This window comes from Gymnoscopelus microlampas (assembly GCF_963454915.1).
Source record: "Gymnoscopelus microlampas genome assembly, chromosome: 4".
Classification (NCBI taxonomy): Eukaryota; Metazoa; Chordata; class Actinopteri; order Myctophiformes; family Myctophidae; genus Gymnoscopelus; species Gymnoscopelus microlampas.
The window spans coordinates 52,555,143-52,572,216 of NC_139941.1; the positions used below are offsets into that span (position 1 = coordinate 52,555,143).

Genomic DNA, 17,074 nt, shown 5'->3' on the forward strand with positions numbered 1-17,074 from the left:
CAGCTCTGAACAGCTTGGATGTAAGGAGTGTTGCTGCTGGCACGCGTTCAAAGGTTAACGTTGTTATGTTTCAGTCAGAGGAGGACAACAACCCTGACACTAGGTAGGATGTGTTTATACTGTTAATCAATCCTTACATCAACACTATTACTATCATATTCATACATGTAGCCTACTGCAGCAAAAATCAGAGTACATAGATTTGACACTTCCTTATCAAGGACCAGAACATCAGACACATTTAATATTGTATTTGTTGTGATTTTGTGCCAGGGACCCCCGCCTCATACAAGAGGAGTGTTTACACTGTTCCTCATTTTGAAGGGGAACCCCCTGAAAGACCCACAGGGGGTCCCCAGCTATATCATGGACCAGAGCTAGGGGTCCCTGCCTGAACCCCGCTTTCTGTGTGTGTGTGTGTGTGTGTGTGTGTGTGTGTGTGTGTGTGTGTGTGTGTGTGTGTGTGTGTGTGTGTGTGTGTGTGTGTGTGTGTGTGTGTGTGTAGCACTTTAGCTACTAGTTTAACTCACTATATTTCCTAAGAGAGAGAGAGAGAGAGAGAGAGAGAGAGAGAGAGAGAGAGAGAGAGAGAGAGAGAGAGAGAGAGAGAGAGAGAGAGAGGGATGGATGTGTGTTTTGATCTAGGTCAGGTCAAAAATGCATTATGCTTTGATTTATCTGTACTTGTACATAATTGTACATTAGCAATGGTCAGGAACTTTGTCAAGAAGACAGACAGGAACTGTCTTTATGTCTACCTTTGGAGAAAATCACTATATCCTTAAGAGTTGTTTCAGGAGGTGTGGGCCTGTGGGGTCGTTTTATACAGTACATGGAAAGCAATAATCTGTCACATTTAATGGAAGAATCTGGAGAGGAGTAGTGCTGATGTCATTGTGTGTTATCCTTTTGTTATTTTGTGATTGTCTTAATGTTTAAATGTACTTGTCTATTTTGTTTTCTGCTATGTTTGTAATGTAATGTTGTAATATTTTGTGGAAAAGGAAAAATATATATATTTATATTGCTGAAAAAAATTAGAAGACAGACAGGGCCCAGGTGTTCAGCTGATGTAATGCGGGGGTCAGTCAGGTAAACTCAAACTGGAGCATGAAACCATGTATAAAGTGCGGTGCCTGGTGGCTCAGCACAGCAAGGTAGCCTTTGATCAAATCAAGATTATCATAGATGTATTTGATGTTACTCTGATGTTTGCTGCAATACATCCATCTATAATCTGACGCCCGTCCTGTCTGGCATCCTGTCTCTCTTCTCTCTCTGCCCTTGTTTTCCTGTCTCTGACCCATCTATGGGTAAATAATGTTGGACTCTCTATATGTCAAATGGACCTGTTTGAGACTGTGCCACCGTGGCACCAAATTGCTGTGTTCATTGTTCATAATTGCACTATTGTACGTACACAGATGTGTCATTTTAGACTTCTTTGGCTATTCAAAAATAGCAGATATACAAGCTCATAGCGCGGCACTGAGTGCCACGCTATATATATTCAAATCTTTGAATATATATATTTTCAAAGCAAACATTTGTAATTCAAATCTTTGCTTTTAGGGGTCCCTGGAACAACATATTTTGAGATGGGGGGAGTCGGTGGACAAATTCATATGATTTTGGGGGTCCTTGACATGAAAAAGTTTGAGAACCACTGATATAGAAACATACGTTTTTTCAGAAACCTGTTAGGATTTAGAAGACATGTGTAGAATCTCCAGAAGCAAAGATTTGAGTTACAAATGTTCGCTTTAAAAAATAAACATACATTCAAACTAAAGATTTGCAGTTTTGCAGATTTGCAAGTTTCACAATAATAAAAAAAAGCAGATCTAGCTTGTAGATCTGCAATTTTTTTGAATAGCCAAAGAAATCTTAAAATGACTGCGATGCGTTCCCAGTCTGAATGGGTTAACCCTTTAAGACCGGGAACACATCTGTGTCATTTTAAGATTTCTTTGGCTATATAAAAATAGCAGATCTACCTGCTATTTTTGGAAATAAAAACGTGAAAATGTGTGCAAAATCTTTGAATATATATATTTTTAAAGCGAACGCTTGTAACTCAAAAATCATTTAAAAATCTATGTGGCCGTGGACCCCCATCTCAAAATATTTTGTTCCAGGGACCCCCAGAAGTTGTAACAGAGTTAAAAATGTTTGCTTTAAAAATATATATATTCAAAGATTTGCACAAATTTTCACTATTTTTGAATAGCCAAAGAAATCTTAAAATGACACAGATGCCTTCCCAGTCTTAAAGGGTTAAATAGAATAGATTTCTTTTTTTAAACGCTCATTTTGTCCTTTTTTCTCTTTCCTCATCAGAGCTGCATCATGCCTTTGTTCCGCGGCCACAGAACCTCAGGGAAAGAAGAAGAAGAAGGCTGTCCTGGAGGAGGAGGAGGAGGAGGAGGAGGAGGAGGAGGAGGAGGCCAGCAGAAGAAGAAGAGCAAGATGAAGAGCAGCTGTGTGAGCCCACTGACCCAGCTGTGTCTGCTGAGCCTGGCCCACAACATGGACAGGGTGTGGGTCAAAGACTACGCCGACAACTACCTGGACAAGTTCTGGTTCAGACACATCATGGGGCCTTTCAACGTCCTGCGTGAGTCTGTCTGGACGCCTCTTATGGTGTTTATTACGTTTATTTAACATTTGATTTCTCTGTATTAAAAAAAACACTTAGTGACATTGTAAGTGTAACCCACTGGTTGTCAACGTGGGGGTCCGGGGGTTCCAAAAGGTTCCAAAAGGATCCATATACCGGTCTGTAACTCAGAGAGTATAAATGGAACCGAATGGACCCGTAGGGGTCCATTTGTGCACTCTCTGAGTTAAATAACACTGAGGATTGTATCGTGTAGATTGGGCTTACCAGAGATAAAAGAAAGTTGTATCAAATCAAATAAATGGGGTTCCGTGGCCTTATGCATATATCAATCATACTGGGGGTCCTTGACATTAAATTAAAACGTTTGAGATGTTGTGACCTCTCTCCCCATCTCTCTCCCCTTCCACCTTTCCCCTTCTCTTTCTCTCCCCCTCTCTCACCCTCTCTCTCTCCCCTCTCCCCGCTCTTTCTCTCACCCTCTCCCCCTCTCTCCCTCCCATCCTCTCAGCTGGTCCTCTGGTGGAGGAGTTGACTCAGGTGTTGAGCTCCAGGAAGCAGTTGTCCAGAGCAGCTCTTCACCTCCTGTTGGTGCCACAGCTCCACAGCCTGTCCCTGGCAGGCTGCCCGGGCCTGGTCAACCCGGGGGTCTGCAGCGTCATAGCCGCTCGCTGCCAGGTCGGTCTCCTTCAAATTATAATAAAGTTATTTAAGCGCTCGGATGCGGTGTTGATTTTGTCGACCAAAACTATGACGAAACATGTTCGTCGACTACCTTTTTTCACTGACGAAAACTAAATAAAAACTAAATAACAATTAAATAAAAACTTAAGCTATGATGACTAAAACTATGACTAAATATATTAAGACAATTTTGTCAACAAATAAAAACTAGACTAAAATGTTAGTGAGGGACTTGTGGAGAAGAGATCTATCAGAACTCAAAGACAAGTCATTTTATGCTTGGTTGCGCTCGGGTGTTGCGCTCTGAAAATAGCAGATCTACACGCTCACACCGCGTTGCGACGCGTTGTGAGCTTGTAGATATGCTATTTTCAGCATGCAACCGAGTGTAAAATCAGCCATTACGACGCCATCAAGGCAACGACAAAATATTTTTTTGTCGACTAAATAAACTGTAGATTTAGTCGACTAAAACTAGACAAAAACTATAAGATTTCTGACTAAAATATGACTAAAACTAAATGGAAGTTTATTCAAAGGACTATGACTAAAACTAAATCAAAATCTGCTGTCAAAATCAACACTGCTCGGGTGGCGCCGTGGTAAAGTGGCAAACTGTTAAAACTTTACAGTTTGCAGATTGTACGGAGGTACGGTTTACAACGATTGTTAACCCATTAAGACTGGGAACGCATCTGTGTGTCATTTTTAGATGTCTTTGGCTATTAAATAATAGCAGATCTACAAGCTCATAGTGCGGCACGAGTGCTATGAGCTTGTAGATCTGCTATTTTTGAAAAATCTTGAAAAATCTTAAAAATCTAGTAATATATATTTTTTAAAGCAAACATGAAATATTTAGTTCCAGGGACCCCCAGAAGCAAAGATTTGAGTTACAAATGTCCGCTTAAAAAAAAACAATTCAAATATTTGCACAAATGTTCAAGATTTTTCAAAAATAGCAGATCTACAAGCTCATAGTACGGCACTCGGTGCCGCACTATGAGCTTGTATTTCTGCTATTTTTTAATAGCCCAAAGAAATCTAAAAATGACACACAGATGCGTTCCCAGTCTTAAAGGGTTTAAAAAGAATAACACAAAAAGCCCTAGGGGCTTGTTTCTTGGTATTGTGGAATGTTTATTCTTGTAGGTAAAACATTACATTATGCCTACCATAGCCTACGTGGCAATAACAATGTTTTGTTTACAATTTTCTGTCGTAGGCCGAGGCATCAGCGCCTGGAGTCAGTCAAATAAAGTGCCGTTGTTTCTCCCTATAATGATCTGTTCGTTTCTTTAAACACACTGAAAAGGAAACTAACTTCTTTTATTTTATCCTTTTAGCTATAGCAGCCTGTCTGAATGGTCATTTCGTCAAATGTTGGCTGGAAAACGTAACATTGCTTTGTTAAAAAGGGTCGGTATTAACGGGTCCTTAAATGGATGATTATGCGTTCATTTTAGAGCAGCGCTACTCAACCCGCGGCTCCAACGCAGCGTCTCTGCGGCCCCTCATGGTCAAACCAAACCACATTTCCGTTCAAATATATGGGTTGCTAAAAATTGTTTCCAAAACAAACAGATAGACATACATACAGGTGCGTCAATTGTTACAGGTATAATTCTAAGTTTTCTATGCATTTCGGGTATTTTGGGGGGTTTGACCCCCATTTTTTTTAGCTTGCGGCCCCTTGGACTTTTGGTATTTTGCTGCGTGGCCCCTGAGCCATCTTAAGTTGAGTAGCCTTGTTTTAGAGTGTGGTATTGGGGAAAGGAGCCATCTGGTGGCGATAGACTGTAATGGCTGTCTCTGATTGCATTGATTTAACAGCTGTCATTTCAGACCAGATAATGCGGCTGCTGGACACGTTTAAATTAATTAAACGGATAAACCGAGTACCGCACAAACTTAATTCGCAATCGTATTATTATCTCTGTGTCTCTGTCTTTCTCTGTCAGGTGTTGTCCTCTCTAGACCTGTCTGGAGCTCAGCAGCTGCCCGCCCAGGCTCAGTGTGCCATGCTGAGCTGTCTGCCCGGCCTCCGTTCCGTCCTGCTGGCCGGGACGCCCTGCGACCGCCGGGTGATCTGTACGCTGGTCCGTCACTGCCGCGCGCTGCGCCACCTGGACGTGTCCCGCTGTCACCTCCTCTCCCCCGCCGCGCTGCTCCCTCTGGGAGGAACGGCCAAGGTTTCTTCCCCTTCCTCCTCCTCCTCCAGTAGCTCTGCTGGTCCCGCCTCTACCTCTCATCAAGGTGATTATTATAGTTTATTTAGGTTATTATAAACCCATTTAGATTCTAAAAACACCTTCTAAATCCTGACCTAAGTTTTCTGAAAAACATTTATTCCAAAATGACAAATGTATGTTGCTACAGTATTTACTGTACATAGCAACAAGAACCCAAAAAGGGTTTCCCGTCCTGAAAGGTATACCGTAGTTACAAATACCGTAGTTACGTCGAAAAAAAATGGGTTAAATCAGGTTTGCTCATTTAGTTTAGTCTTTTGGTTTTTGATTTTTTTCCCTTCGTTTTAGTGTTAGTTTTAGTTTTTTATTGTAATATGGGGTAGCTCAGGGGCTTAAATTCAACAGAAATAGGGAAATTAGCTGATCTACAAGCAACAGACAATATTGGAAGATACAATTTCATATCCATTCAAGATATTAATGAATTCTTAATTAATTCTTGTTTTTCATACCAGTAACCTGTAAGCTGATTGTATTACGTTCTGCATAGTAGTGTATATTTGCATGTCTTCTTAACACTTCACCTGCCAGAGTTATTTCAGATTTTTTGCTGTTGTCTGCCAGAGATTTTTCATTGAAATTCAAAAAGTACTCAGGAGCCGAGATACAGAATGTTTAAGTTTTGAGTTAACAAGGAAGTGGATGGGAGTCTAAATCTTCGAAAAATCATATCTCATTGGTCTTTGGGTCAAATTGAAAAAAAAAAAAAAAAAAAAAAAAAATCCCCCAATTTTTTTACAATTTTTTTAATTTTTCAATAGAACGCATTTATGCGATCTTGGCGGCCAAGTGCGCTATTTAATAGATCGCATTTATGCGTGATTGGCAGGAATTGAGTTAAATGTCATGATTTGAGTGCACAGGGATCTCATTTTAAATAAGCCAAGTGCTTTTATGAGCGATCCAGTTTAGAGGACCTTGTATTGTGAATTGTACTTCCATGTACTTTTACCATGTCTTTCTAAATAAAGTATTCAATCAATCAATCAATCAATCGAACGCTTATGCATTGAATATTGACTTATTTGTCAATAGTTTCAGTTAGTTTGTAAGCAAATACCTTTTCAGTTTCTTATATGTATATATATATATATATATTTTTAAAAAAGTTTTGTAAAGCCTAGTTGTAACTAACATTTTTTCAATTCTATTTAGTTAGTTTTGGTTTACTATAATAACCCTGCCTTATCATCACTTAATGTCTTCTCCCTGCTCCACAGCCTCCTCCTCCTCCACCTCCTCCTGTCCTCCGCTACCTCTCTGCAGCCTCCTGGCTCTGGACATTGGTTTCGGGGAGGAGGAGGGCGACCCGGAGTCCGCTACGGCCTACCTCCTGCTGGCGCTGCCCGGCCTGCAGAGGGCAGCCATGGAGGGGCTGGCCCGGGCCTGCTGCCTCATACACAGCAGAGAGTTTGGCCGGGCCGACGGCCTGACGGCCAGGGAGGAGCTGCCCTGTCTGGAGGAGGTGTGGAGGGAGAGGAGGAGGCAGGAGAGGACCGAGGGGGAGGAGGGGGAGGAAGGAGACGAAGGAGACGAGAGGGCCCCGCCGTGGGTCGTGAGCGAGAGTGAGAGCGAGAGTGAGGATGAAGGACCAAGTAAGTCTCAGTGGTGGAAAAAGTACTGACATCTTTTACTTGACTCATTTGGTGCCAGAGGTTTATTAAAACAGGGTACATCTAGTGCCAGCGATCTCACCGTTTAAGCTGCGCTGTTTAGAGCTGTAGAATCGAGGACGAGCACCCGGGTGTAAACAATGGATGCGTGTACGACGATGGATGGTCCTGGCTAACGCCTGGAACAATAACATCTCTCACGCGAGTCGCCATTGCAGAGTGATCGATCGCGCATCGAAAATGGCTTGTTTTCACCACTGTAAAAAGTTAAGGAGATCTGGAGGTTTTTTATCAAGGAGATAGAATGGGAGCGGATGGAAGGGAGTTTTTTTTTGGCACAGTGATCCATCTGTCCCTTCCATTTAAGAGGCACCGTGGGTGATTCCAAAGTTGCCCTAGCCCGTCCCTTGTGGGGAGGAAAATAGAATCACGGAGAATCACGGAGGTTATGGCACTCAACGTGCGTCTTTGCAAAACCGGAGATTCACGGTTTTGTCACCCAAGGAGTTAAGTAAAAGTATTGGTACTGCAATGTAGAAATACTCAGTTACAAGTAAAAGTCCGACATTCAAAATTTACTTGAGTACAAGTATAAAAGTATTGGTATCATAATGTACTTAAAGTACCTAAAGTAGAAAGTACTTATTGAGCAGAATGTCCCATTTCACAAGTTTTCAAATGTATAAAAATCTTTTGAAAATAGCAGATCTACAAGCTCATGAGCTTGTGAGCTTATAGATTGGCTATTTGGTCCCATTTATTTTAAAATTTATGATAAAGTACGGTATGCTCTAGGAGGGGCGTGGCAACCTTGTGATGATTTGATCGACAAGCTACACAACCAATAGCATTCATTCATTTCCGTGTGCATAGGGCATAGGATATGATGACGCTATAGGCGTAACTTTGTCCATTCTTTTTTTACAGTCTATGCTCTGAATCCGCCGGACAACAAGAAGAAGGAGGAGAGTTTCACCCTGCGTCTGAGGGAGATCCAGGGCTTGTCCTTCTCCTCCCTGGAGGCCGTGGGCCGGCTGTGCCCGGACGTCTGCTCCGTGACGCTGGACTACGACGGCAACGAGGACAACAGCCTGCCGGCCGACCTGGACGGCCTCCAGGTCCGCATGCTGGCCCTGGGTCTCCAGCGCTGGGGGTCCGGTCAGCTGAGGAGTCTCGCCGTGAGATACCCTCACGCCCTGTCCCACCTCCTCCCGTCCGTGCACCTAGTGGCCTCCCACCTGAGCTCTCTCACCCTGGAGGTAGGTAGGCAGCCACCCCGATCGCCAGTAATCGCCATCCCTTCAGCTGTATACATTCATATGGTGTGTTGAGAAGTAGTGGAAATCGCTGATCTACAAGCTCACAACTTGCTGCATGCGCTAGGCCTGTCACAATTATTACATCATCGTATAATCGCAATTATTTGAGATAATCACAACTATTTTTTCTTTCTTTCTTTTTCCTTTATTTATTCAGGGAAACCCATTGAGAGCAAGCTCTCTTTTTCTGATAACAAACATTTGAATCGCATTACAATGTCACAACTTTGACAATAAAGCAAAAAAGAAAAGCAGAAGCATAAAACCACATTAAAATAATCGCAAAAGGCGGTGAATCAGACAATACAGTGAGGACATGGATAACAACACAGAGATTTAAAATCAGATGCAAGATAAACAGTGTTACATGAAACGGGTACAGTCACTATGTAGTGTGTCAAGAAGCACCCTGAATGTCTCTATTGAGACCAATCGCACCAGTTTCAGAGAGTCCTGAAGTTTGTTCCATTTGTGTGGAGCATAATACATGAATGCAGTTTTTCCTTGTTCACTGCTCTTACGTGGACTGGTATATCTAATGTGTGTTTGTGAACGTGTTGAGTGACCAGTAACCTTTGGTTCCAAAAGCGAGGTTAGGTATAAAGGACGTTTACCACACAAGGCCTTATAAATAAATAAAATACAATGTTGCTCTCTACGAACTGCGAGAGATGGCCAACCCACTTTATCATATAAAATACAGTGATGGGTGAGATAATAATTTGGCATAATCATTATAATTGTTTCCATGTTGATTTTTTTTTCAACATTTTCAAATATTAAAACTAGCAGAAATAGCTGATCTACAAGCTTACAACGCGTCACAAAGTGACAAGCTTACAAGCTTACAACGCGTCACAAAGTGACGCGTTGTAAGCTTGTAGATCAGCTATTTCTGTATAAATAAATTCTTTATATAAGTTATTTGGCATATCTGCCCTGTGCAATTTTTAATTACGAGGCCTAGAAGGCAAACAGAAAGACATTTTTTATTCATAATGTTCAATGTAAAACACACAATTTAATCATTAATCGCAATTATTTGAGTGACAATTAATCGTCAACTTAAATTTGTAATCGTGACAGCCCTAGCATCCCTAGCAGAAATAGCTTGCAGAGCAGCTATTTCTGCTATTTTTGAAAGTCCAAAATTATTAAATGCATGGCCTGTTTTAGCCATAGTACATTATTAGTACAGTACATTGTCAGTCAGTTATTTGTCATATCTGCCCTGTGCACATTTTTGTTTAGCCTAATTAGGCAAACACAAATGTGATTTTGAGTTATATTTTCCAATGTTTCAATGCCTAAAAAATGACAGTTGGTCCGACAATGAATGAATTAATCAATCAATCAAACTGAATTGTTTCATCCTCCGTGGAGGGGGTGAAGACGGGCCCTCAGACTCCTCTGCTGGAGCTCCTGGGGGCGTGTCCCAGACTCAGGGAGCTGTCCATCAGCGCAGAGCCCTCCCCCTTTCAGATGGAGGAAGCGGAGGAGGAGGAGGAGGAGGGGGAGGAAGGGCAGGAGGCCCTGGATCCGAGGGAGGATGATGAAGGGGATCTGCCCCGTCTGCTGCATCTCCGCTCTCTCACACTTAAGTATGTCTGTGTTCTCTCTTCACTCTTTAAATGCTCTCTAGACAAATGTACAATAAAACTAGGAGCATCTAATTGGTTACATTTGTATTGTGTATAATTGTAACACTGTACAGTAGCAGATTACAATAAGAGACAATCAAATTAAAGTCATGTTTTCACCTCTTTGAAGAAGGAATCCATCACACACAGAGGTGACCCAGTCCCTATCGTCTTTCAAGGTCCATTTCGTCGTACAAGATCCGAATGGCTTCAAGATCACTTTTTACCACTTTACAGATTTAAACTGAAAAAAGTTTGGAAACCATTGATTGATTGAATACTTTATTCAGAAGGTTGCAGAGAAAAAGCACATGGAAGTACAGTTTACAATACAAGGTCAGCTAAGATGGATCTCCCAGGAAAGCCGCACTGGCTTGTTTCAAATGGGGTCCTCACATACTCAATTCATAGAGACAATAAAAGACAGACAGATATACACTACTATACAGAACATCATGAACATTTTAAAGGTAAGAAAAACAAAAAAAAAGAAATACAGTAAACAGTTCGAGGGGGGACGGGGGGGTTGTAGGTTATGACTTTTACAGGGGCCAGTTTGGAATTGCAGCCTCCTGAAGGTATTTTTTAAGGGCAGTTTTGAAGGAGAGTAGGGTTTTGCACTCCTTTACTACTTTTGGTAGGGCATTCCACATTTTTGTTGCATAGCAACACGAACAAGTTCAATCCCTTCTTTGTGCCAAATCTGGGTTAGACGTGATCAGTGGAGCTGCCTCTGGTGTTGTGATTGCAGACTTCATTTACGTTTTTGAAGTACTTTGACAGGTACATGGGGTATCTTAATGTTGTAGACCAGGCCCATTGCAAGTTGCTGTACTCTGTCCTCAACCCTGAGCCATCCAACCCTAGCAAAGTGAGCAGGGGTTAGATGAGTCGTATGTTTAAGGCCAAGAAAGTAGACTTTCTAGTTTGTTTTGGGATGTCTGGAGCCTAGTTTTTAAGGCCTTAGTGGTGTTGTGGTACCATGAGGAGCATGCATAGTCCAACCACTGCTTCTACCAGATATCATTGATTAGGCTATAAGGCTATAAGGAGAAAGCTCAGAGATTTCTTGTGATCTTCCAACATGGAATATGCTCTGCAGCCATGATGCCTGTAAATCTGATGTGTGTAGAACTACTGCAGTCGAGTGAAGGAATAATGTCATATTTTCTTCCTGCGTGTGTGTGTGTGTGTGTGTGTGTGTGTGTCCACAGCTTCTCCTATGAACACAGCGTCATGAAGCCTGTCATGTACTGGAGGTCCCTGCAGAGGGCGATCAAGTGCCTCCTGTCCGGTTCTCCCCAGCTGGAGAAGGTTAGGATGGAATTGAGTGCAACATGTGGGCCGGGGCCCACTAGTATGGCGTGAGGATATTACATGTGTCCCCCCCCAAAAAAAAAAGTTTTAATATATAGCATCACAATCATTTTAACCACTTTATCCATTTATATGTCGTCTATTCAAAAACAGCAGATGTACAAGTGTAACCGGTGTAGTCTTTATCTCTGCGTTGTGTTGAATAGATTAGACGGACCCAGAACTGTCTTTGGAGACAATCTCCATTTATTCTGACAAGAAATAACACACAACACGTCTCCAGGTTAGTTCGGTTTGTAATGCAAGAACTCCTCTCTAAACGAAGCCAAACAAACACTGTATAAATCGTTTGCAAGCTACGATTCCCATTGTGTTATACAGAGGAGACAACAAAAGACCCCCACCTCGTTCCAACACGGAAATAATACACAAGGAAGATGTGGAGGTGGGGCAGGACATTTATACGGGGGACCGAAGGAGTGGACTTATCCGATTAAGTCTTCTAAATTCCAACAGTTTTCTGAAAAAAACATATGTTTCTATATCAGTGGTGCTCAAACTTTTTCATGTCACAGACCCCCAAAATGATATGTATATGGCCGCCGACCTCCATCTCAAAATGTGTTGTTCCAGGGACCCCCAGAAGCAAAGATTTTAGTTAAAAATCGATTTAAAACAATATATATTCAAAGATTTGTGCACATTTTCAAATTTTTGGAATAGCCAAAGTGTAAAATAATGCTTTTTAGCTCAAATCAAAAAGTGACAAAGATGCGTTCCAGTTCTTAATGGGTTAAAGGAGCTGTGACCACTAATGCACTATGTATTCTTATACACATGAACCATGGAGAATTAAGTCAGGTAGAAGCACATTTTGTATACTTATATAACACTTATTAACACTGTTACATTAACCCCCTTGGAATTACACAAAATTTGCAACCCACATCACAAACAACTCAGGCCTCAGAAAAAAACAAAACCACAATACAGTGAAATGACTCAGCTATTGCAGCTATACCCATGAGAAGGTTAAGAGACCAGAGATTCGCTGGTCTAAGATATATAACATTTATTAACACTGTTCCACAAGCTCACAGCGCGCTCCTTTCACGCTGTTTCACAGATTAGGACTCGCACTGAGAAAACAAATTCAGTCATGATGATATTTTATTTTTAGCTTTATTCCATGTGTCAACATGGATTAAAGTTCTCCGTCGCCATGACGGATTTCAGTCATTTGGAAGACACCATGTATTCTATGAAAGCATGCCGCGCACCGAAAATAACTTCTATTTTCAGTTATTAGTTATTTTAAGATGAAAGAGTATTTGAAGTGATCAAACTAGCAATAGAATATATAGAAGCATATTCCATAAACATGGATGGTCTCAGAAATGTCCTAATGCCTAATGTCCTAATGCCGATCTACAAGCTCACAATGTGTTGCGATGCAACGCATTGTGAGCTTGTAGATCTGCTATTTTCAAAAGATTTTTATACATTTTATACAGTTGAAAACTTAATGAGTACGGTACTTTCTACTTTTGTAGTTTAAGTACAATTTGATACCAGTACTTTTGTACTTTTACTCAAGTACATTTTGAATTCCGGACTTTTACTTGTAAGGGCACAGTCCCACCGCAGGTAAAATAAAAGTGCGGTGGGACCGTGCCCTAACAGAGTATTTCTACATTGCCGTATTGATATTTTACTGAAGTAAAACATGTCAGTACTTTTTCCACCACTGTGCTTCTTTCCATGTTGTTCTATAGGTCTCCTTAGTGGCCCTGCCCTGCCCGTTGAACTCTGTCCTCCGTCACGTCCTCCTGACCCCACTCCGTCACCCCCACATGGGGGAGGGGGCTGCCGGTGGTCCGTGGTCGGACCCTCACCCAGCAGCCCCGACGTCGTCCTCACCGCGGCCGTTGGGACGTCTCCAGCAGCTGTGTGTGTCCCGCACCGACGTGACCCCGGCCGTGGTCAGAGCTCTGCTGGACGGATGCCGGCGGCTCAGACACCTGGACCTGACCTGCTGCTGGAAGGTCCACCAGGCGTCCATGTCCGGCTTTCACAGAGAAACTCTCACCGTCCTGTGGAGATAGTAGTGAGTGGTGGGTTGGTGGGTTTCAGTGCTGCTGGTACAGGACTGGGTGATGAATGGATATCGATGCTGTCGGTCAGGAACCTCTTTATCTCCTTATTCTAACTTTTTGAGTTTTTTTTCCCCGAAATTCCTAATGCCTCACTTGAACATATTACAGGGGGTCATTTATAAACTCCAAAGCAACTCTCACAGCGTTGGAGGCTATACAAAAGTCACACAAAAGTATCAAAAATAGCTGATCTACAAGCTCAAAACGTGGCGCGAAGCGACACGTTTTGAGCTTGTAGATCAGCTATTTTTGAATTTGAATCCTGAAAAGTAACAGTTTTGGACATATATGAGGTTTCCACCCGACAGAGACGATATCCACGTTAATATTGATATCGCAATATGAGAATAGATTTATGGGATTTTGGAAATCCTAATATGGCGTAAAGGGTTTTACTTTCCCTGGTTTTAGTGCACTTCAGCCAACATTTTATACTTTCAAATTGTTTTGAAAAAAACGTTCCGAAATAGCGGACCTAAGCTGATCTACAATGTAATGCGCTGTGAGCTTGTAGATCTGCTACACGGGCTGCTGTGACGCCACGTTAAATGAGAGATGGCAGGCAAGGCAGTCAATAATCTGAACGTTTATGGAGTGATCATTGATGAATGAATTATAAACATTAATGGATGAAGGCTGGTGTGTGTTTAGAGGGTTAAATGTCCGATCTCCCGCGGTGGCCCACAGCATGAAGAATAACCTGCGCTGGTCAAAGGTTTGGAGGGTCGGGTTTATATCCTCAACCCAGCCCAGGTTGTATAACTCCATATAGGACACGCTACTGACTGTACGTTTCGAGACCTCGCTGTCAAGATTACAGCTGCGCGGCCGTGCCAGTCCCGACATCCCGAAAATGCTCTCGCATAAGCGCTCGTATACTTTGAAAATAGCATCTACAAGCTCACAATAACCTCGCGATGCGACCCGTTGTGAGCTTGTAGATCTGCTGTTTTCAAATAGCCAATGCAGCCTGATCTGCAAGCTTAACCGAATTGACTGTTAAAGCAGTTTGTTTAAATGAGTTTATAATATATATATATATATATATATATATATATATATATATATATATATATATATATAGATAGATAGATAGATAGATAGATAGATAGATAGATAGATAGATAGGAGTGGATACATGTGTCCACATGCCTGTCAGACGGTGAGACAATGCTGCAGCCAAAGCCAACAACTGCTCCCGAGCAGACGTGAGATCTGAACGGGAGGTACGCTGAAGGCAACGTCAGGATATATTGATAAATGCCGAAAGTTGCGGTGATCTCGCCGTACGCCCATTATTTGGTCTGCACCGCGTTGATAAATGAGGGCCAATGAGTTTCATCCTGGCATTTGCCAAGGCCGCAAGGCAGAACTGCCAGTCAAAGCGAAGACTGGCCAATCACAGCGCGTCCTCGCCGGAACATGCTTGCAGAGGCTCTTGGGTAATGAAGTCAAAGACGATGGCTGCCATGTTATTTGTGTCCAAAGTGGCCACTGGTACCCCACACTACATAGTGCTGCTTTAAGCTGGGACCACTATTCATTTTTGGATAATACATTTAGGAATGAGAAGAAAAAATAATTTAGGGGGTGAAGTAGTCCTTTATTGCCTATTTCTACCGCCCCATTTGTAATGGCCAGAGAAACATTATGAATGGTTATGGTTCCAATCAGATGGTTTCTGAGCCAACGTGTTATTGTTTACATCCATTGTTTCCATTATGATTGACCTTTCATTTGACCAAGAAGTCTCTCTGAGATCATAAATCTCTTTTACAATAAAGACCTGTAAAGGTATTAGTCATATATAAACACAACCATAATCATACAACACATTAAAATACATCATACATACATACCTGTGATGCATAATGCAGTATTTTTAATAAAGTTACTTTTTTGGAGCAACAATCATCTATCATCATGTACTGCATTTTCTCTGGATTTAGTTGATGCTACAGTACCTCCCACACATTCTTCATAGTGATTGGATGCAGTGGTGTAAAGTAACTAAGTACATTTACGCAAGTACTGTACTGTAAAGTGTGTGTGTGTGTGTGTGTGTGTGTGTGTGTGTGTGTTACCTCTAGATACTACCAGTAAGTCCTTTATATCAGTGGTTCTCAAACTTTTTCATGTCAAGGACCCCCACAATGATATATAATTGGCCGTGGACCAACCATCTCAAAATATTTTGTTCCAGGGACCCCCCGAAGCAAAGAATTGAGTTACAAATGTTTGCTTTAAAAATATATATATTCAAAGATTTGCACAAAATAATTTTCACGATTTTGAATAGCCTAAGTATAAAAGGTTAAAGTGGTTAAAAATATTGAGATGCTATTAACACATTTAGCTGGGGACCCCCTGGTACCCCCTGAAGGACCACTGGTGGTCCCCGGACCACTGGTTGAGAACCACTGTTTTGCATCATTTTCACAGTGTCACCCTCTCTCTCTCTGTGTGTGCGTTAGCAGATACTCTCTCTCTCTCTCTCTCTCTGTGTGTTAGCAGATACTCTCTCTCTCTCTCTCTCTGTGTGTGCGTTAGCAGATACTCTCTCTCTCTCTCTCTCTGTGCGTTAGCAGATACTCTCTCTCTCGTCTCTCTCTGTGTGTTAGCAGATACTCAGCCGCCCCAGTGGGCATGGGACCCAAATTTAGCAGCAGAAAGCAGGTCATGATGAATAGCATTGTTTCCACTGATGCCATGTCACACATCCTCTCTGTCAGAGTAGAGAACTCACATGTCCAAAACTGTTACTGTTCAGGATTCAAAAGATTCAGATTCACTTTATTGCAGTGCTTTTCAACCTTTTTCATGCCAAGGACCCCTAAATTGATATACATTTGGCCGTGGAAAATGTTATTCCAGGGACCCCCAGGAGCAAAGATTTGAGTTAAAAATGTTCGCTTTAAAAAAAGATATATGTTCAAAGATTTGCACACATTTTCACCGAGTGCCACGCTATGAGCTTGTAGATCTGCTATTTTTGAATAGCCAAAGCTAAGTGGTTAAGATGATTGTGACGCTATGTTAACACATTTTGCTGGGGACCCCCTGGTACCCCCTCAAGGACCACTGGTGGTCCCCGGACCACTGGTTGACAACCACTGCTTTATTGTCAGTCAGATGCACTGTTTAGGAACATACATGTGAAAAACTTACGCTCGGTAGCAGATCTACAAGCTTGGAAACGCGGCGTGGAGCATGTGGATCTGCTATACTTTTGATGCTTTTGTGCGACGCTGTAGTTATGATCAAGTATAGGACATTAATTTACAATAAAAACGCAAGAAAGTGTGTAGTAGAGATAAGAGGTTTCTGCCAACAACAACGATAATTTCATCACTGTCGGGCATAAACCCTGAATCTCCATATTTCAACTATGAATACCCCGCCCCCTTAATTCATGCTCTACTTGGCCGTTAGATCACGTTAATTAGTGGAAATTGCCCCGTCTAGATCTGCTA

The 17,074-nt window shown here is 42.0% G+C and overlaps 2 protein-coding genes across 3 annotated transcripts in view; one reads left to right on the plus strand and one right to left on the minus strand.

The window, feature by feature from the left end:
• LOC311044398 (H-2 class II histocompatibility antigen, E-S beta chain-like) overlaps positions 1-17,074 on the minus strand; it is a 162,246-nt gene that overhangs the window by 26,982 nt on the left and 118,190 nt on the right. The gene's annotated exons all lie outside the window — the stretch shown is intronic.
• LOC311044393 (uncharacterized protein) overlaps positions 1-17,074 on the plus strand; it is a 27,140-nt gene continuing 10,066 nt past the window's right edge. Inside the window, exons 1-9 of one of the 2 annotated variants that reach the window (XM_084055931.1) lie at positions 1-103; positions 2,341-2,617; positions 3,132-3,298; positions 5,266-5,560; positions 6,777-7,151; positions 8,097-8,428; positions 9,872-10,089; positions 11,343-11,442; positions 13,221-13,552. In XM_084055931.1, coding sequence (XP_083912057.1) covers positions 2,350-2,617; positions 3,132-3,298; positions 5,266-5,560; positions 6,777-7,151; positions 8,097-8,428; positions 9,872-10,089; positions 11,343-11,442; positions 13,221-13,550 — 2,085 coding nt within the window. In that variant the 5' untranslated portion in view covers positions 1-103; positions 2,341-2,349 and the 3' untranslated portion in view covers positions 13,551-13,552. Of the gene's footprint in view, positions 104-2,340; positions 2,618-3,131; positions 3,299-5,265; positions 5,561-6,776; positions 7,152-8,096; positions 8,429-9,871; positions 10,090-11,342; positions 11,443-13,220; positions 13,560-17,074 lie in introns of both variants that reach the window. The other variant, XM_084055932.1, reaches the window with a different exon arrangement.